This window comes from Phaseolus vulgaris, chromosome 2, assembly GCF_051622355.1.
Source record: "Phaseolus vulgaris cultivar YP4 chromosome 2, ASM5162235v1, whole genome shotgun sequence".
NCBI classification, from domain to species: domain Eukaryota; kingdom Viridiplantae; phylum Streptophyta; class Magnoliopsida; order Fabales; family Fabaceae; genus Phaseolus; species Phaseolus vulgaris.
The window spans coordinates 27,276,004-27,299,365 of record NC_143499.1 but is presented as its reverse complement, the minus strand read 5'-3'; the positions used below and the strand labels follow the sequence as shown (position 1 = coordinate 27,299,365).

Here is a 23,362-nt window from a genome sequence, read left to right as displayed (position 1 = left end):
ACAGGAATAATGGTAAATCAAAGGAAATATGCATTGGAATTATTAACCGATGCAGGTCTTTTAGCCTGCAAACCTGCACCCACTCCTATTGATAATCATGAGAAATTCTCTTCTACTGGAAGTATTCCTTTCACAGATATTCAAGCCTACAGAAGATTGATTGGAAGGCTTATGTATCTCACTAATACCCGACCTGACATAACATTTTCTGTGCAACAACTTTCTCAGTTTCTTGCTAAGCCTACAATTGTTCACTATAATGCAGCGATTAGAATTCTCAGATATATCAAAGTGGCTCCAAGTCTTGGTCTATTTTTCTCTTCCACTACTTCTGTTCATCTCAAAGCCTTTTGTGATAGTGATTGGGGCACCTGCAGTGATTCAAGACAATCAGTGACTGGTTTTAGTGTGTATCTTGGGAATTGTCTCATATCTTGGAAATCAAAGAAGTAAGGAACAATATCAAAGAGTTCTTGTGAAGCTGCATATAGGGCAATGACCACTGTTACATGTGAAATTCAATGGCTAACTTATCTTCTTCAAGATTTCAAAGTTCCTTTTGAGCAACCATCTCTTTTATACTGTGACAATGACTCAGCAAGATACATTGCAGCAAATCTAGTATTTCACAAGCGTACAAAACATATAGAAATAGATTGTCACGTGGTCAGAGAAAAATTAAAGAAGGGTCTCATCCATTTGATTCCCATATCCACCACAGAGCAACTGGCTGATATTTATACCAAAGCTTTAAGTCCTCAATCTTTTAAGAATATTTGTTCCAAGCTGGGTCTCATCAATATTTGCTCTCCATCTTGTGGCGGGATATTAAAGGATACAGATACCAGATTTACAGAAGGATCCTAATATTAATTGGGAGTCTTTTCTAATTATCAGTTGTTTCTCTTTATAGAAAAGAATAATTGAGTGTCTTTTCTAATTATCAGTTATTTCTCTTTATAGAAGAGAATAACCTTTATTTTATCTTTGTGTGTTATGATTCTAGTATTTAATATTGATTATTTCCTTCTTTAGTTAAACCCTAAAATGAGTGTACTGCTTGTATATATTCAGACCATTTTTTGATTTGAAAAATAAGAAAGAAGAGATATTCATTCTCATATCCTTTGTCTTCAGTTTACTCTTTTGTTCATCTCTGTTCTATGGGAGTCTTTTCTAATTATCAGTTGTTTCTCTTTATAGAAAAAGAATAATTGAGTGTCTTTTCTAATTATCAGTTATTTCTCTTTATAGAAGAGAATAACCTTTATTTTTTTATCTTTGTGTGTTATGATTCTAGTATTTAATATTGATTATTTCCTTCTTTAGTTAAACCCTAAAATGAGTGTACTACTTGTATATATTCAGACCATTTTTTCATTTGAATAATAAGAAAGAAGAGATATTCATTCTCATATCCTTTGTCTTCAGTTTACTCTTTTGTTCATCTCTGTTCCCCTTTTGTTCATCTCTGTTCTATTTTGTAATATTTTCTGATATGGATTTGTTATACGAATATAAGCAAAACAAACCTGCTCAGTAAGAATTATTAAGAAATGTTTTAGGAGGTATCCTCTAGAATCTCATGAAGAATTTAAAGTATTTAAATATACAAATAGTTTTATTTTATGATGTAGAACTCTTATTATTGTGTGAAACATATATGGTTTTGTAATATACTATGAATAATTATAAAAATGTAAAATATTGACATACATTTATATCTATGAGATTATATTATGATTAATGTTTTCTTTAAGAAAATCTTATTGCAAAAAAATAAAAATAAAAAAAATCTACTCTCAATTTATAATTAAATAACAATTATATCTATAATATAGCTGAGGTGTTACAAACATAAAAGTTGTGACGTTTGTTATCATAAAGATGATGATTTTGTAAGTAGAGGTGAGAAAGTGGATTGAACGTATTGGATCAAACTAAGTGGTTCCACTTATTAACCTGTCATGACTTGTTCCATTTAGCTCGCTAACATAGTGGGTCACTAACAAGACAAAATCGATTAATTTATTTACTTGTCCACTTTAAAAAATTTAAATTAAAACTATAATGAAATTTTAAATTGTAAGCTTATAATAAGTAATTTGTTAAATTTAAGTTAAAAACTTTTAATTTAATTTTGATAATTACAAACAAATATTAGTCTATTACTATTTCTATACAACATTTTTATCTTAAGACCTTTTTCATGTTTGTTTATCATTTCTTCTTCATAGATTCTGATGGAAAAACGTTATTTTTCTAATAGTGATCTTTGTAATTTCTTTTTTGGATGAATGATAAAGAATATTTGAGGAGTGAAAGCATTAAAGAAACTCAAGACAAATTTTCATGGATTGAAATGGAGTTAGAAATTTGTGAAAGTGAGAGGTGAGACAAACTCACCAGGAAAGTGATGGGAAAAACGCACGCGGAAACAACACACATAATCACAAATCAACTGCAGAAAATAAACAACACATGATTTAACGTGGTTCGGTCGCCAACTACAACCTACATCCACACGGACAACTATTAGGTTTTCATTCTATCCTGTTGCACCCCAATTACAAGTACAATGATCTCTTTAAATAAAGATAAATAGATATAATAAAGGGACACAATGATTAAGCCCACTCACTAAAACATGGTGTCTACTCAGTCCAACCCAATTGGTCCTGACTTCATACCCAACAATCTCCCACTTGAAGTCACGGAACAATGTTCACCTGCGCTTCAACTGTGTACATGGTGTCTTGTCAGCCCAACCCAATTGGTCTTGACTTCATACCCAACAATCTCCCACTTGAATTCACGGAACAATGTTCAACTGCGTTTCAACTGTGTACATGTACTTCTGTAATCTGTCGACGGAACTCAATGTTCCACCTCTAGTTGCCACCAGCCTTCTTAATCATTTTGAAGAGTTCGTTAAAACTCCCCTGAGTTTCAACACGTCATTCACTGACCCGTTCTCTATTCCTACCGACTCCCACTTACAGGAACGCCGGATCCTGGAACAACTTGAGAACAAACACTCTCCATATTCAACAAGAAATTTTCTGGAGAAGTTTCAACCGTTGGAATACTGGTTCTCCTAACCCACTATCGTCTAGGAACCTTAGCTGAAGCACAACCCATGCTCCCACTGCCACAAGTACCTCTGACCGGTCTACCTGAACCTTTCCATGCTCGTTCATCCTGAATCTGACCTGTGGCTCTGGGTTTCTCTCTTGTAAAGACAACCCTCTTCTGCCCATGAGATTCTGTGAACCGGACTTTGTTTATCTTCTGAACTGGGATGGTCACTCCCTCAGACACGATAATCTGGCTCTATACAACGAACCTCTCTTTCTTCTGCAGGTCATGACAAGATTTCCCTTGACGACCTTCCACTGCTGATTTCCGAACTTCACTTCATGTCCATGTCCGTCCAACTGCCTAACAGAAATCAAACTTTTCCTCAAGCTTGGAACAACTCTGACATTCTTCAAAGTCCAGAAACCAACTGGTGTCTTCAACACTATGTCACCCATGCCCGTAACATCAAAAGTTATGTTGTCCGCTAGTCTTACCTTTCCAAAGTCTCCAATAACTAGATTCTGCAATGCTTCAGAATCCATGACCCAGGAATCCACACTACTATCCGCGCAACAGACTAAAAGGTCCTCGTCCGCGGAGTCTTCTGCAATGTTGACTTGTTTATCATTTGGGCATTGATTCCTGAAATGCCCCCACCTCCTTCCAGTTCCAACATGTTACACTTGAGCAATCCCGAGTCTTTGACTGACTCCTTCTTTTGTTCTTGCTCCCACTATCTCTGGTATTATTCTTACCTCCAATGACATATAGCGATTCACTAGATAATTCCCCAGAACTCCTTCTTCGGACATCCTTGCCAAGAATGAGATCACGAATCTTCTCAAAAGTGAATCCATCGGATCCTGCTGAATTGGTAACTACTGTACCCGTTCCGGACCAACTGTCAGGCAAAGACAATAGCAATAGTAAAGCTTGAACTTCATCATCGAACTTAATGCCCATTGACGTAAGTCTGGCTAAGATCATATTGATGTGCTCAGTAACTGAACTCGCAAATCCTCATCTTGCATTTTCCACCAACTGAAATTTGTACCATCGAATTTTTAATTCGGAACTTCCCGTCCTCTACCATCTCAAACGACTAGTCGAGATACTCGGTACAACTAATTTCAGATCTTGACAATTTTTTTTTTAAATCAAGACCTCAAAAATTGCACCACCCAAAATCACTTACCAACAAACTTGGTCGCAGTCCCCACTACACTGGCGCTCCGCACCACCACCGTTGCTGGTCACCGCTGTTGTGAAGCAGATCTAGGAGCCTCCTCCTTGCACCGCTGTGAAACCCTAAGCCTTGGGACGCTGTTGCAGCCCCTACGAAACCCTAGCTTTGGAACGCTGTTGCAGCCTCTGCGAAACCCTAACTTTGGGACGCTACTGCAACCCCTGCGAAACCCTAGTTTTGGGATGCTGCTCTAGCCACTGCGAAACCCTAGCTTTTGGATGCCGGTGCAACCGTAACTTTCACGTCTCAGTTGATTAATTTCTGCTGATCAGATCTCTAGTGTGTAAACAAACCTAAGCTCTAATGCCCCTTGATGGGAAAAGCGCACGCGGAAGCAACATACATAATCACAAATTAACTGCAGAAAATAAACAACACATGATTTAACGTGGTTCGGTCGTCACCTGCAACCTACATCCACACGGGCAACTATTAGGTTTTCATTCTATCCTGTTGCACCCCAATTACAAGTACAATGATCTCTTTAAATAAAGATAAATAGATATAATAAAGGGACACAATGATTAAGCCCACTCACTAAAACATGGTGTCTACTCAGTCCAACCCAATTGGTCCTGACTTCATACCCAACAGAAAGAGTATATGCTAAGTCTTGAAGGAGACCAACCTATGGAGAACTTAGGAACAAGTAGAATGGCAAAAAATGAGTAGCATTTCATTACTAATTTCAAGTTAAACTTTACAATAGAGGTACACTCCTATTTATAGGAGACTTGTCCTAAAAACTCTCCAATGGCAAGGTGACACGTGATATAACATGTTTCGTGCTTATGATCCTCTCAAATGAGAGGTTGACAAGTGTCTTCCTCTTATTTGAGAGATTCCTCTCAAATGAGAGATTCCTCTCAAATGAGAGATTGAAAAATATCACTTCTTAATTAGTGAGGATTCTCTCCATTAAGGAAGATTCATGTGGATGTTCATGCTTCTCATGCCACATCCATGCTTTCCATGTCAAGTGGTGAGTCATTTTACAATCTGTATCCACTTTTTTACTATACTCACCCACTCTTCAATTAACTTAAACAAAAGGCTCAAAACAACGTAAACACAAGTGGTGAGTCAACGTGTTTATTAGATTGACTATTATGTTTAATAAATTATTTATATTATTTTTCTTTCTTTATTCGTATCAACATAAAACATATGATGGGAAAAAACATATTGATTTTTATAATAAAAAAATATCGAGAGATCAAAGAAAAATAAAATAATATTTATATATAATGACTAAATTACCTTTGTCATCATAAATTAATTTTAATTAAATAATAAATTATAATTTTATTATTAGTTAATAGTTTTAATTTTATTATATTTATAAATATAATAAAATATTTACTATATAAAACATTTACGTATATAAAGAAAAATTAAAATTACTATGAAACTTTTATCTTATTATTATTTTTTTTTTGTTTTTTCTATTTTTTTATCCATAGGCACAAATCCATTTACGGAAACAAAACTTAAAGTGAGTCGTTCCTTTTGTTTAGGTTCATTATAACACTCCAACTAGTAGATTTTATTTCTTCAATAAAAATTGTTTAGAGAATATTAATCATAACATAATCTCATTAATATCTAGATATTAATGTATGTCAATATTTTACATGTTTATATTTATTTATTATATTATAAAATTATATAAATTTTATAGAATAATAAGAGTTTTACATCAATATAGAGATCAATCTATATGTTTTCAATATTCTAAACTTTTCATGAGTCGATCTTCTATAGAAGACTTCCAAAATCTTTATAAACATATTTTAGTCAACAAGTTCTCTTTCTACTCATACAATATGTATATATAAAAACAAGTAGTTTCTACTCATACAATAGGTATATATAAAAACAAGTAGGAAAGAGTGAGGTCTTTATAAGTCTTAAATATCAATTTTAATAAACTTAACGCACAATATAGACTTGTTTGTGATAGAACTAGTGTCTAACTAAAGATAAATAAATAAAATCAATACGTAATTGAAGATAAATAAAATAACTAAAATAATGTAAGTAAAGATAAATAAAATAAATAAATAAAATAAGTAGAATCAATTGAGATAAATAAAATAACTAGAACAATGTAAGTAAAGATAAATAAAATAAATAAATAAAATAAGTACTGAATGTTAATTAAATAACATAAAATAAATAAATAGTACCATATCACTGAAAATAAATAAATACGAGCAATGATTAAGTGAAAATTAATAAAAATAATAAAATAAAGAGACTATGATAATATAGAATTCAAAATAAATAAATAAAATTAATAAAATACACATAAATTTATTAAGATTAATATAAAAAAAGTTTAACCTCAATTCTCCTCTATATAATAAAACTTACTTACGCCAAATGTCCTTTCTCTCTCTTTTTCTTTTTTTTCTCTAGTTGCTTCACCTGCCATTCATTCACCTTCTCTCCCATTCCACTTATTTATAAGTCACAAAGTAATTTAATTTTAATTTTTTGTTGTAAAGTCACGATGAAGATTCCTTCATTAATTATATTTCATCTTATCCTTTATATTTTATTTATTTTTATTCCTTCTTATCTATTGGAAGGTTTATTAAATAATTATTTTTAGTAATTAATTATTATATTTTCGTAATTAAATAAATAACTAACTTATTTTTTAAAAAATAATTTTTTATCATTTTTTTTAGTCATAATATTTTTCGATTTATTTTTCAAGTCTTATTTATAACAGAAAACATAAATCTCTGCTAAAAACAAACAATAAGAGCAAATGTTAGAAGATAAATTAGCCTAAGAAAATGTTAACAAGTGTTATCAGAGACATATAACTAAACAAGGCTTTTTCTTATCCTTATACGTAATCCAAGGTGTTCCATAACAACACAAATATAACGTTTTTAGGTTTCTACTTTATATACGGATTACCTAACCTTGACGATGTTGAGCATGGATCGAACAATTCCAAGTTTTCTCTATGAATGTCATAGTTCATGGTGCTATTCTGAACTATCCATATATTCACCTACTTGGTAACTTCCTTAAACCCCACTTGATTCCTACCTTTCTTCCCACCATATGCCAAATTGTGACTTCTCAAATACAAAGACTTATACATTAACATGATCTTAACTCAATGTTCTCAACTGACATATTCTTTTACACTTTCAAGAATCACATAACATGATGAGGACGGTTAAAAATTGTCATATTTATTTTAACAATAGTCTATATGCACCATTCAAACAAATACAAACAAATATAAAAGATAATAATAAAACATACAAACAACTTTCTTTTATCTAAACACATTAAATAAAAAATAATAATTACTTTTAATTTATTTTTATTATTACTATGTATATCTTTGAATTGAAAAAGTTATATTACAGAAAAATAAAATAATAAAAATATATAAACAAATAAATAGGATAAATGCGTAATTGAAGATATAAATAAATAAATAACTAGAATCAATGTTTAAGTATAGATAAAATAAATAAATAAATAAAACCAGTGTTTAATTGGATATAAAAATCATAACTAAGACCAATACAGAACGGTAGGTAAAATCAAATAAATAGGTATAGGTATAATGCGTAATTTAAAATAAATGAGATAAATAAATATAACCAATGTGTAATTAGAGATAGATAAAATTAATAAATAGTATTAATACGTAATTAAATATAAATAAAATAAATAAATATGACTATTAAATAATTAGAAATAAATAAAATAAAACTAATGTGTAACATAAGATAAATAAAATAAATAAATAAATAGAACGAGAGATAAATAAAAAATTTAAGACGTGTCTAACAGGTGATAATTAAAACATATAAATAAAATTAATATGTAATTAAAGATAAATAAATAATTTAAAAAAAAGTTTATTAATATTAAAATAAAAAAGTTTAACATTAATTCCTTATTGGAGTGACAAAATAAAATCAAACTTCAAATGTGAAGATTTAAAATTACTTCCTCCAAATCTCCTTTCTCTTTTTTTTCTCCCTATCCCTTCTCTCTCTCCTAACTTCTCCTTGTCTTTCCTTCACCTTCTCTTCCACTCCACCTATTTATAAATCAAAATTTTATTTTATAAAAATCATGATAACTTTCATTAAATGAAAACATTCCTTATTATCTTTTATATTTTATTTATTTATTTAGTTTATTACTTCATATCCATTAGATAGTTCTTTTAGACAATTATTTTTTAATAATTAAATATTATATTTTTTTAATTAATTAATTAATTTCTTAATTATATTTTTTATTTATTTTATTTAATCATAATAATTTTTAAAAATGTTTTAATTATTTTCAATGTTCAGACTTTATATATAAATAGAAAAAAATATTTGTATAAAATTTAAAATAAATTATTAATATATATTATATTTTTTCAGATAAATTTTTAATTTATATGGGTTTTAGAAAGTAATATATGTTTAGGTGAAAATTAGTGAGAAATATTCTCTGAATATAATACAGTTGAACAATAATTGTATCATATGTTTTATATGCTGATACGAATAAAGATAACAAAACTTATACATAATTTGAAAAACTATTTTCCCCTAATTTTAAGAACATATAAATAATTCTGTATTTTTATTTTATGAAATATTTTCGAGGAAAGAGATAAACATGTTGTGGAAAGAGTTGGGAAATTTGATGGCAAATGAAAGAGAAAGTAAGTGGAAACAGTGGAAGGAAGAGAGGGAAGTTGCTATGCAATTCTATGGTTGCTTTGAGTTGTTCACTCATTCTATCTTTTGATGTTTTGGGTTTGTTGGGCCTAAGGTTTAGTTAGCTTTAGTTCAGCCCAATAATCCTTTTTCTTTTCACACACCATGCCAATATATGATGTAAAGCTGCAACGTTCTTTTTCAATAATATACAAAAAATATTTCTTTCTTAACACGTGTCTCTCACTCACAATGTTATGCCTCTGATTCATCTCCTTCTTTCTGGAAGTTCCTTATGCTGCCACCGGTTTTCTTCTTCCCTTTCATCCCTTTAATTTCTCTTTCTTTGCTTCTTGATTTTCCTTGTTCCTTTCCATGGCTGCGACCAAACAAGATGATCAACAAAACCCTATCAGTGCATATTATCTTCATCCAGGAGAAAACCCAGGTGTGATTCTTGTTACGCCACAACTTGACGGATCCAATTATCACTCCTGGAGCCGGTCTATGAAACGAGCCCTACTCTCAAAGAACAAGTTCAAATTCGTTAATGGTGATATCTTGGAACCAACCCGTGATGACGAAAAATACGAAGCCCGGGAAAGATGCAACGTCATGGTGGTTTCATGGATCACACGCACGCTGACTACTCAGATAGCACAAAGCACCGTGTATATTGACAATGCAAAGGAGTTGTGGGAAGACCTTAAAGAACGATTCTCAAAAAGCAATCATTTTCGCGCTTCTGATCTCTTACAAGAAATCAATTCTATCAAACAAGGAGAGCGGAACATCACAGATTACTTCACAGACTCAAAGATTTTGTGGGAGGAACTGGATTCTTTGCGACCATTACCAACCTGTATTTGCAAAGTAAAATGCAGTTGTAATGTGATGAAGACAATGGCGAGTTACAGAGACTCCGAACGGGTTATGTGTTTCTTAAAAGGATTGGGAGAAAATTATAACACTGTCAAAACGCAAGTCTTACTCATGGAACCTCTACCAAATATCAATCGCGTCTTCTCCCTTGTTCTGCAGCAGGAAAGGCATCTGAATGAAAATATAGGCATAGATACAAAGATCTTGCTCAATAGCGTCAATCATCAGAGTCAAAGAACGAACAACAAGGTTAATCATGGATGGCGCAACCAAGGAAGAGGAAGAGGAAAGAACTATGGGAAGCAATGCTCTTTCTGTAACAAGATGAACCACACCGCTGATGAATGTTATTCGAAACACGATCTTCCACCATGGATGAAGCAGAGAACGAACTACACTGCAAATGCTATTGAAAGAAACGAGGATTGTAATGGTGAGAATGAAGAGTTTTCACAAGCTAAGATTCATAATGAGAAAATCTTTGAAGTCCTCAATCCTGAGCAACTGCAACAGCTCATTGACATGATACAAAATTCAAAAGGCAACGAACAAACCGTAATCAATGCCATGGGTGAAACTTCAAAACAAAATCCAGGTAAAAAGGGTAAGTCTTTCTGGATTCTTGACACGGGTGCTACTGATCACGTAGCTTGCTCTATTTCCCTATTTATAAGCTATCACAAAATAAAATCATTAAGGGTCAAGCTACCTAACAATCAATATGTGTATGCTACTCATGCTGGAACTGTTTTTCTTTCCAAAAACATTACTCTGCATAATGTTCTGTATATTCCAAATTTTACCCTAAATATCATATCTGTTCAACGCCTTATATCTTCTTTAAATTGTCAACTTGTTTTTACTCACAATATTTGTCAAATTCAGGAGAAAAATTCCTTGAAGATGATTGGTCAAGCTGAGATTCAAAATGGGCTCTATCATTTGTATGCTGATGAAGAAAACAACTCTGTGTACACTTTACATGTTGATTCTTTTGATACTGTAAATAATCTGGATGTTTGGCATTGTAGGATGGGTCATCCCTCAAATAGAATATTAGATTGTTTAGCTAAGCAATATTCTGATATACATTACAATGATAAGAATGTTTGTGCTCCTTGTCATCTTGCAAAACAACATAAATTGTCTTTCCCTCTTAGCAAAACAAATAGTCAAAATGTTTTTGATCTCATTCACATAGACATATGGGGACCTCTAGGTACTCCTTCTTTGCATGGTCATAAATATTTTTTAACCATTGTGGATGATTTTAGCAGACATACATGGGTTCATCTGGTGAAAAATAAAAGCGAAACTAGAGAGCTTTTACAAAGTTTTGTTGTTTATGTTAAAAATCAGTTCAACAGGAATGTAAAAATTATTAGAACTGACAACGGTAAAGAGTTCTATTGGAAAGATTTTTATGAAAGGCATGGCATAATTCATCAAACCTCTTGTAATGAAACCCCTCAACAAAACTCTATTGTTGAGAGGAAACACCAACATATTCTTAATATCACTCGATGCCTTATTTTTCAGTCCAGATTACCCAAAGTCTTTTGGTGTTATGTTGTTTTGCATTCTGTTTTTCTGATTAATCGCCTTCCTTCCCCTGTTATTCATAACAAATCTCCTTATGAACTCTTATATAATATTGCACCTTGTCTTTCTGATATTAAAGTCTTTGGTTGTCTTTGCTTTGCATCTACTCTTGAACAAAATAGACATAAGCTTGACCCTAGGGCACGTAAGTGTATTTTTCTTGGTTTTAAACAAGGTACAAAGGGTTATGTTGTTATGGATATTCAAACTAGAGAAGTTTTTATATCTAGGAATGTTATTTTCTATGAATCTTTTTTTGGCAAGTTTCAAAATAGAATTGATCAAGCTGTCATACAAGAAGAAGATGACTTCACAAGAATAACATATGATGATGCTCATGTACAAAGGGAGACAGAAAACCGAACTGCACAAAGGGAAAACATGATGCATGGTGATCTCTCTACACAAAATGAAGCTGGAAATTCCATAGAACAAGAACAATTGAGGCGGTCCACCAGAACCAGGAGAACACCAACATTTCTTGAAGACTATCATCATCAGCTCATGATATCACCATGTGAAGAAAAATTGAAAGAAAAGGTACGTTATCCTCTTTATTCGGTTATGTCCTATAAAAGTTTATCTGAAAAACAACTAAAATATACCTTGTCTATCTCCTTTAAAACTGAACCAAAATGTTATGAGGAGGCAAAATGCTACCCTGAATGGATGGAGGCTATGAGAGCTTAAATAGAGGCACTAGAAGTAAATAAAACCTGGGATATAATAGATCTTCCTCACAACAAGATTCCCATTGGCTGCAAATGGGTGTATAAAGTCAAACACAAGGCAGATGGTGAAATTGAACGGTACAAAGCAAGACTTGTAGCAAAAGGCTACACACAACGTGAAGGCATTGACTACATGGACACCTACTCACCTGTAGCAAGACTCACAACTATACGCACCATCTTGGCTGTAGCTGCTGTTATGGATTGGCACTTGGAACAGCTGGATGTGAACAATGCTTTCTTGCATGGAGATCTACAAGAAGAAGTTTACATGAGCTTGCCTCCTGGTATCACCACAGTGAAAAGTAATCAGGTTTGCAAGTTAACCAAAGCTTTGTATGGTCTGAAACAGGCCAGCAAACAATGGTATGATAAGTTAAGTTCCTTTCTTTACAACATCAATTTTGTTCAATCCAGAGCTGATAATTCCCTTTTCATCAGAAAATCTGAGACTTCATTTATTGCTTTACTTATATATGTGGATGATATATTGATTGCTGGAAATGATATAAAAGACATAGATATTGTAAAAAATTCTTTAAATTCTGCTTTCAAAATAAAAGATTTGGGGCATCTCAAGTTTTTCTTGGGTCTGGAAATTGCTAGAACACATAAAGGTATACATATATGCCAAAGAAAGTATGCTCTCGATATTTTGACTGATGCAGGTATGCTTGGTGCTAAACCTGCAAACACTCCTATGACACAGAAGAACGACAAGCTTTTTGATCAAAGTTTGCCAGTGCACAACATAACTCTATACCGAAGAATCATTGGAAGGTTATTATATCTTGTGAACACCAGACCAGATATTAGCTTCTCTGTTCAATTCCTCAGTCAGTTTGTCCAGGCTCCATCAAAGCTTCATCACCAAGCTGTTCAGAGAATTTTGAGATACATCAAGTCCTCTCCAGCACAAGGTATATTCTTTCCTAAAAGTACTGACATTCAACTTAAAGCTTTTAGTGACTCAGACTGGGCTTCTTGTATCACCACACGCCGCTCAACCACTGGTTTTTGCATCTTCCTTGGAGACTCCTTGATATCCTGGAAAACCAAGAAGCGAAGTACCATTTCTAGATCATCCTCTGAAGCTGAATATCGTGCTTTAGCCACCACATGTTGTGAAATACAATGGCTTGTATACCTTCTCGAAGATCTCTGCATCAAAGTCAACAATGCTGCAAGCCTCTTTTGTGACAGCCAGTCGGCAAGGCATATAGCTCACAACAACGGATTTCATGAGAGAACCAAACATCTGGATATTGACTGCCATGTAGTAAGAGAGAAATTACAACATGGGCTTTTTCACCTTCTTCCCATAAGCTCTCAAGAACAACCAGCAGACATTCTTACAAAGTCTCTCAACTATGCAGTTTTTCATAAACTTGTTACCAAGCTTGGTGTTCTGAATATACACCATGCCAATATATGATGTAAAGCTGCAACGTTCTTTTTCAATAATATACAAAAAATATTTCTTTCTTAACACGTGTCTCTCACTCACACAATGTTATGCCTCTGATTCATCTCCTTCTTTCTGGAAGTTCCTTATGCTGTTCATGAAGAAATTCAATACTATCAACACTCTTCGTCAACAAAAGTAAAGAGGGGCCACTTGCCAAGGAAGAAAACAACAACTTTTTCTTGCCAATTGATCATTTTCTAAGATCACCTTCCAATCACTGTTAGCACTTTTCCCCGTACTTCCTTCTCCACAACCACAATCATCCAAAAAAATCACATTTCTGCAAATGGCTGAGGCTTTGCTGGGAATTGTAATTCACAACTTGCAATCTTTTGTCCAAGACCAACTTGCAACGTTTTGGGGTGTTGACCAACAGACTCAAAACCTTTCCACCAATCTCACTGCAATCCGTGCTGTCCTCAGAGATGCTGAGAAAAAGCAAATAACAAGTGAGGTCCTGAAGAATTGGCTGCATAAACTCACAGATGCAGCATATGTGCTAGATGATATCTTGGATGAATGTTCAATTCACTCCACAAAGGTCCACTCTGATGATGGACATACTTCATGCCTATCCCCTCTCCATCCTAAGGACATTCTCTTTCGTTTCAATATTGGCAAGAGGATGAAACACATCACCCAAAGATTTCAAGACATTCATCAAGAAAAGAGCAGGTTTCATTTAGAACTTGGGGTCACGGAGGTGCAAACAGTGGACGATGATTGGCGCCAAACTAGCTCTGACATTACAGAACCTACACTCTATGGCAGAGACCAGGATCGAGAGCAAATTGTGAAGTTTCTTCTGGAAGATGCCAGTAACAGTGAAGACCTCTCCGTCTATCCCATAGTTGGTATGGGTGGACTTGGCAAAACAACACTTGCCAAGCTGGTCTTCAATGATCACAGGGTATGCAACCATTTTGACTTGACAATTTGGGTTTGTGTTTCTGATGATTTCAACTCCAAGACCATACTACAATCCATCATAGAATGTTGCACTGGACAAAATCCCAATCTCAATACCTTAGAAGCAGTCCGTAAAAAAGTTGAAGAAGTATTGCAGAGCAAGAGGTATTTACTTGTTCTTGATGATGTGTGGAATGAAGACAAAGAGAAATGGAAGCAGTTGAAGGGGAAGTTGCACTGTGCAAGGGCAGCAAAAGGAGCTACCATTTTGGTCACCACTCGACTCCAGGAAGTTGCTTCCACCATGGAGACGCATTCTGCTTACCATTTGACAGGATTGTCAGGAGACGACAGTTGGTCATTGTTCAAACACCATGCATTTGGACAAAACAGAGAAGAAATAGAAGAGCTTGTGGCAATTGGCAGAGAGATAGTGAGAAGATGCGTTGGTTCGCCACTTGCAATCAAAACACTGGGAAGTCTTTTGCGTGATAAAAGTGAGGTAAGCCAGTGGGAAAATGTAAAAGAAAATGAGATTTGGAATATACGAGAGGAAAGTAGTTCTATGACACGAGAAGAAAATTCTATCATACGTACTTTGAAATTGAGCTATTCTAATTTGGAGTTGTCTTTGAGGAGATGCTTTTCTTTTTGTGCAATTTTCCCCAAAGATTTTGAAATAGATAAGGAGGATCTAATTCATCTCTGGATGGCTAATGGATTTATTAAATCTGAAGGAAACGTAGAAGTGGAGGATGTTGGAAATAAAGTGTGGAACAAATTATAACGTAGATCATTTTTTCAAGAAGCAAAGTCTGATGAGTTTGGTATGATTAGAAGTTGCAAGATGCATGATCTATTTCATGATCTTGCCCAGTCTATTATGGATGAAGAATGTGTGATTGTTGAGAAAGGAAGGTTGACTCAGTTGCCAACTAGAGTTCACCATTTGCACTTGTTAAATCATGATGTTTCTGTCAATATGGTTGCTTTCAAGAAAGTTGAATCCCTGCGGACTTTTCTGAGTTTTGGTAATAGTTTGCCATCAACCCATTGTCTCCGAGTATTATGCACAAGGTCTTCTCTGTCGTCTCCGCTTAAGGATTTAGCACATTTGAGATACTTGAGTTTGAATCTTGGTTCGGGATCAAGCTTAAATAACTTAATTTGTCAATTGCCCAAATTGCAAATATAGAAACTACAAAATATGAGCCAACTTAGGATGCCCAAAGAATTGACGATATTACAGGATCTAAGACATATTGTGATTGATAACTGTGGTGTAAATGAGATGCCTCAGAATATTGGCAAGTTAAGGCATCTAAGAACACTGAGCACTTACGTTGTGGGATCAAAGGCAGGGTGTGGGTTAGCAGAGTTGCATAGCTTAAAGCTTGGAGGCAAGCTGAGAATCAAAGGCCTTGAGAACGTCCCCAATGAATGGGATGCTAAACAAGCAAATTTGATTGGTAAGAAGGACTTGAATATCCTAGACTTGTCATGGGGTGGTAGTGCTAGCTAATTCAAAAGGTAGTAATGTTAACGTTGAGAGAGTACTGGAAGCCCTGCAACCTCCCTCAACTCTGAAGAGTTTTATGATGAGAAGATATAAGGGTAGACAATTATCCAATTGGATGAGAAATGATGCAGTTCTGAGAGACTTGGTGGAAGTTACACTCTGGGGCTGTGACAACTGTGAGGAGCTTCCTCCACTTGGTAAACTACCACACTTGAAAAGGCTATATGTGCTAGGAATAAAAAATGTGAAGTGTATAGATGGTGAGAGGTATGATGGTGTAGAGGAGAAGGCATTTCCAACGTTGGAGTATTTGTGGGTGAAGAATTTACCAAAATTGGAGAGGATGTTGAGGGAAGAAGGAGTAGAGATGCTCCCTTGTCTTTCTGAATTAACTATTTATGACGTCTCCAACCTTAAATTCCCACGTCTTCCTTCTGTTGAGAAACTTTATGCTGGATGAATTGACGAAGCGGCTTCCTTGATGGAAGGGGTTGTAGAGAATATGCCTTGTCTAAAGATCTTGGAGATTGAAGGAGTGGTGGTATTACCCGACCAACTCAGCGGGTTGGGTGCACTCCAGAAACTACGCATTGAACATTGGTATAATCTAGGTCTGAGATCTCTTAAAAGTTTGAGTATTTCCAACTGTGAGAACTTAAAATCATTATCCGAAGGTGTGCGATATCTGACATGTTTGGAGATTTTGAGTATCTCTTCTTGTCAAGTAATATGATCCAACTAACTGCCCTTCGGACTTTCGAAATCGACCATTTCTCCACATTACCAAATGGTTTACAAAGTATCCCCTCTCTACAAACTTTGGATATAACCTATTGCACGTCTACTTCATTGCCTGACTGGCTGGGAGACATGACTTCTCTTCAAAAATTAGGGATTTGGTTCTGTGAGGAGTTGAGGTCACTACCGAGTAGTATTCAACGCCTCACCAACTTGTTTACTTCTTTCCCTAATGTGTAACTCTTTCCTTCAAAAATTGGGTAGCCTTTTGCGCAGTGTATATATTGAATAATAAAACAAGGTTTCAGTATTCCCCATTTTTATGTTTGATGTGTTCTCATTTCATACAGTGTATCTTATGATTTAGCTTAGTCAGTAATGTTTTTGTCAAGATAAAGTAGTAAAAGGAAATCAGTTTTTTTATATGCAATTTCTAGGTGATATAATGCCTGATAGAAAATCATTTCTATTCTTTCTTTAACCTCTTTTTTTCTCCTCACCTCAGGATTTTTCTAAAGTCTTTGTTGTGGCTGATCTGGATTGCATGCATGATGCTATGAATAAGCTTAACAGGGATTCTAAGAAGATCAAACCTCAGGTATGCATCATTCTTTTAATTTTTCTGTGCTTTTGTTCTCTATGTAGTCATTCATGGTACTTTCCAAAGTGATTTCAAATCTTTATCTGCTATATAGTGTTCCATGTGCCTCAAATTGGTATAAAATTTGGTTTTGAATTTGTTTAGGATCAAATATTGTTTACTGAATTGTTTTGAAAGTGTAAGTGGTAAGAGAGATTTGTGATTGTTTGCTTAACATGTACAAAATTTTAATTTGAATTGTTTATTTAACAAGTATAAAATTGATTTTGAAAAAATTGCTTACTAACACTAGTGTGGACACTCATTAATATGATTCAAAATAACTGTGTAGGCTTAAAGTTTGGATTCAATTATTTGTGCTTGCAATTCTTCAAAATATATCTACTAGGCTGGAAGATATCATTTGAGAAACAGAGCATATAGATAAGAAATGGTTAGTTACTAAGTTTTGTATGGTCACTGTGCTAGGAGTAGCAGAAGCAATTTATTAAATGGTGGTTTTGGTGGTAGTTTGTTGTTTTAAAACCAAGTAAAGATTATTTCTTCTGCCACTGTCCTTTGTCAGTGCCTTCACATATAGAGAATCTTGAAATGAAACTGGAGAATGAAGATAAGGCTTGTAGTCTTTTTAATGCTCTACCAAATTCATATGAAAACTTATAGGATGTTATTTCGTTTGGAAGAGATCAAACAATCACTTTTCATGTGCAGTGCTCAATTCAAATAAAGAAATCTCAAAAAGCGGAAGAGATGAAAACTAAACATAATGCAGAAAGTTTGAATATTATGAGAGACAGATCAGATAAAAGAAATTCCAAATCAAACAAGCATAGATCTAAATCCATAGATCAATCTAAAAGCAAGTTTAAATGTTTTCATTGTCATAAGAAAGCATGCCTTAAAAGGAAGAACACAAAGAAATTTCAAAATTAAGGTGATGTAAACACAGCTACTACATAATATGAAATTGCAGTGTCCTGATTGTCTTAAATTCTGAGATTAAAAATATGATCAAAGATATTCCATGACAAAGAAACACTACTATTAGGTGTAAGCAATATAAATTTTTGGACACAAATCAATGTTGAGCAATATAAATGATCGATTAAAAGTCTTGGACACAAATCAATGTTAAATTTTCTGGACATAACGGAATTTTCTGGACACAAATCAATGCACTCATCATGAAGTGTCAAATTTTACGAAACAAGTCTTTGATAATGGTTATGATTATTTGGTAAGCATTTACTGTGACGTACGGTTGCTTACCAATTGCCAATGGGAATGTTTCCTATGACTGCATGCTAGTGGATTTGATTTTAAGTATGTTTGTATGACTTTTATTTATCATCATTTTGTTTTACACAAGTTATTAAATAGAAATGTCTATCTCACTCCCAATCTCACATTGGCCCAACTTTTATATTTGTCAAATTTATCTTTGAATATGATTTTTGTGTCCAAAATTAGTACATTGCTCACTTGTTTTTTTATCTAACGTATGTTCCATACAGGATGTCAGAACATTGAAGATGATTGATTCCTTAGATGAGCTCACAGAATCTCTTTCAATATTAACTCCTAAAAATTTTAGTTAAATCAATTTTTCTTCAACCATGAAATCTTCTTATCCTCTTAATGCTTTGTAACATTTTAAGCTTAGAAACATTTCTATTTATAGAATGACTATGTTGCCTGGTTGTATTTTTTGTATCTTTTATGCATACTTGTAATTTCAATCACATATGTAAATCAATCTTTTGACTTAATCTACTTCAACATTTAGGTACTTGTAAAATTCAACCATCAATCATCAAAGGTACTTTTTTACCATAGTAGATAATTATATATATTTGAATGTTTTCTGTGAAACACAAATTTGAAATAGAAAATTGTTTGAGAGATTTTAATGAAATAATTGAAAGACAATTTAATAAGAAAATTATATTTATCAGAAATGATAATGAAACCAATTTTGTTCATACTTATTTTGTTTTTCTCATTTCGAATCTTTATAATCTAGATAATCAAATGATGTTAATCTATGATCATTTCCACTTCAGTTTGAAATTGCATCTCTCCACCCTGGGTTTGTTCCTCTTTGAGTCTTTTTACCGCTACAAGATCTTATTTGTTAAGCCTTCTCTATATAACACCTTGCCAAATCCACCTCTACTAAGAATGTTTTTGTTGTTAAAGGTATCTGTTGCAACTTGCAGTTCGTGCAGTGAAAACCTTTTAAGCTGACCATATGACACAAAAAAATCAGTTAATTATGGCTATCATATGCAGCTTTGATCAGTATGCAAACCATCTTTTCTTTTAATCATCCCCCTGCAACATTAAATATAAAATCCTATGGTTTCCTTCTTTTATAATAAACAAGTGCAATTACAGGAACTGCACAACAACTTCCAGCAATGATTCCAATAGCACAGTTATTATTACCTACATGGATTAACTGGAGTAAAAGGGAAACTACAACTCAACTCAGTTCCAAAACTTAGCTTCCTAGCATAGGAAAAAGTTGAACATTATTATTAATCCCACTTTTCTTCTTTCTGGAGTATACCCTCCACACTCCAGGCTTCACCCTCTGCTGATTCAGCAGAAGATCATGAGCACATGCACCTTAAGAAACTATACACTTAAGCATGCAGAGGTTATGCTTAAGATATCTACACCATCAAAGTTAGACAAATATAACTCAACTATTTCCAGTTCTAAAATAAAGACTCTTTAAAATAATTTAATTGACTATAATAATTTTTATAGTTAAAGAATTTTTTTGGTTAAAAGTAATCTTTAAAAGTTTTACGTTCACGTGTAAATAACTAAAATGTTACCCTTTTTTTTATGTAGTATTATTGCTCATCAAATGTATGTTTTATTACCCAATCAATTGTTTGTCATTGTATTATAAATTTCTAAAACACTAAGAAAAAAATTTATGAGTAATTTAATTGATATTGTAGATTAAAATTATTTTTTTAATTAATAAATGTGTACGATTATTATTTTGTTATTGTGTTAAAAATAAATTTAGAATAAGTGTTGATAACTTATTTATATTTATTATTATTTTTAATTAAAATATTATTTCCGTTACGAAAATTCAGTTAAAAAATAATTATGAATTATCTCACACTATAGAAAATGTATATTCAAAAAGTGAAATTGAAAATTAAATAAAATGACACTTTTTTTCAAGTTAAACCCGAAATCTAAATAACTTATATTAATTTCAAAATATTTACCTAATCATGTTTACACTTTTCTCAACTTAAATTCATATAAATTTTAAAGTCTAATACAAATTTAAATTAAAAATAACTAAATTTGATTTGATTAAGTTAACAAGAATGATATGATTTTTTTTATAGCAATAAAAGTTCTCTTCAAATATAAAGAAGTTAGATCATCGTATTAAGTAAACTAATAAATGTAATAGGACATTTTTATAGAATTTAAAGTTTTCCTTTTAATCTAAAAATTATATTTTCACTTTTCTTAAAAATAAGTTTGTATGAAATATGTATATATTTTTCTATAAATATTAATTGTTACAGTTTTATTAACATAGTTATGGTTTTGGTTTCATAGTGTGTGTTTAGTTAGACGACGTAATTAATTTTAGGTCAATCGAAATTTGGTTTCAGTAACTATATTTCTATAACTTAAGATTAAATTTAGTTTTTGTTATTACTTTATACTAATTTAAAAAAAAAAAAATAAATTGATCGCTAAATATAAATCTCTCCATGTAAATTAACAAACGAATTTGATTAAGATTGCTAATTTTATACAAGCCAACGGTTCAATTTAGTTTCGTCACTAATTTAACGACTGAAATTAAATTATCGTTAAACACAAATATATTATTAGAAATTACAATCGAATTTAATATTTTAGTTAATTTACATTAATATAGCAACCAAATTGATCGTTAAATATAAATATATCACTATAAATTACAATTATTTTATTATTATGATAGTAATTATTTTATAGTGATATATTATAATTATTTTATTATTATGATTATAATTTTATTATTATTATTATTTTGATTACTTTATTATTAGGATTATTGTTTTGATTATTATTAATATAATAATTATAATAATAATAACAATAAACATAATACTAATTATAATAATAATAATAATAAACATTACAATAATCATAATATGATTACAAAATTTTGTTAGTATAGAAGTTATAGTTCTCATCAATTTTTAATTGCTGAATTTGTTTCCTAAGTGATAAACTGCTACCAAAATAACAACTAATATTTTCAGTAATAAAATTGCTACCAATGAAAAATAGTTGCTAAATATATTTCTTTGAATTGAAAAAATTATATTACATGAAAATAAAATAATAAAAATATATAAAGAAATAAATAGGATAAGTGCGTAATTAAACATAAGAAAAATAGAACCAATGTATAATTATAAAAAATAAATAGAATCAATATTTAACTGATTATAAAAAATAAATAAATAATTAAGATTAATGTATGATTGAAAGTAAAAATAAATAAATAAGTCGATATAATTGAAGATAAACAAATAAGTACATTATGTAAATGTGATTTTTTTTTTCAGCAAAGAATTAATTAAATTAAAATAGAGACACTTTAGGGGTATCTCAACCCTAATACAAAGAACCTTAAAACTAGTTCTACCAGCTATTTAAAATAAACTACTTCACCAAACACACATTGACTCCAATAAAAAACAACCCCAGCAGCCTGCATAATAGTCTTCACACCAACATTATGGTATCCTAATGCCTAGTATAGATACACACTTCAGACTTCCCTTTCTCTTTTAGCTACTCCTAAAAGTTGTACCCAAACATCCCAACTAAAAACCAGTGGCTGCATAGAGCCCTATTACTAGATTACAATTCCAATCTCAGACTAACAGCAAAGCATATAGTGGAATAACCCTTCGTAGCTACACCAGTTCAGGAATTCTTATAAAAAACATTAATCTTAAAGCCACTTCCAGCTTAGTCTTCGTCTTCATGCCAAAGCCTCCCCACAAAAAAGTGATTCCTCTTCCTCCACCTTACATAACAATAAAAACATAATAAAACAGCTCCTCTTCCTTCAATGTACTTCTTCTCTTTCTACTCCCTTTTACTGGGAAAAATTATGCTCCCCACAGCTGAGCCTGTATCAAAAAAGATAACCTTCCCACCGCATAAGTCTAAAACATTGAATCAAGACAGATAACTTCTACAAACATATTACAAAACGTCCGACCATAACATTCATCAAGTACAAAGATTATCCAGACTCCTGTAATTTGCGAACAGAAATATGTAAAAGGTTAGGCAAACAAAAAGACAGAGATACCACCCTTACCTTGTTACCATATTGATGCATGTGAAAGGTGATAGAATCCAGTCCGAAAAGGAGAAAGTAACTCTCTTATCTTTATGTTTCATCCAAACCCAAGATTGTACTTCTGCCATAGTAAAAATTTCCTCTACATCTACCTTTGCTTGATTAAAGGTGACCCTATTTCTATGCTTCCATATAGTCCATACAATTGAGACCCACAAACTCATCCAAAGTCTATTGCCTTCCTTATTAAAGCAGATGCTAGAGAATTGTTCGAAGTGATTATTCAGCACGTTGTGATTCACCGAATAGATTCCCAACCAACTAAAGCACATATTCCACACTTTACTTGACTCCCTACATGAGAGAAGGATATGCGTAGAAGTCTCCTCTTCCCTTCCGCATAAAGCACATAAAGTATCCCTTAGTGGCACACCCCTCTTATGCAGATTTTGTTTTGTCGCGATCCTATCCGAAAAGGCTCTCCATACAAAGAACAAAGCTGAGGGCATTGCCTTCAGATCCC

The 23,362-nt window shown here is 32.6% G+C and overlaps 1 protein-coding gene and 1 pseudogene across 1 annotated transcript; both read left to right on the top strand.

Annotated features, from left to right (window-relative positions):
• The first annotated feature begins 9,522 nt into the window (after positions 1–9,522).
• LOC150029082 (uncharacterized) lies at positions 9,523–12,204 on the top strand. Its single transcript, XM_090297926.1, has one exon. It carries the CDS (start codon positions 9,538–9,540, stop codon positions 12,202–12,204), a length of 2,667 nt encoding a protein of 888 aa, XP_090154052.1. The 5' UTR covers positions 9,523–9,537.
• A 1,780-nt stretch (positions 12,205–13,984) lies between these two features.
• On the top strand, positions 13,985–17,119 carry LOC137809301 (putative disease resistance protein RGA4 pseudogene; annotated as a pseudogene).
• Positions 17,120–23,362: the final 6,243 nt, after the last annotated feature.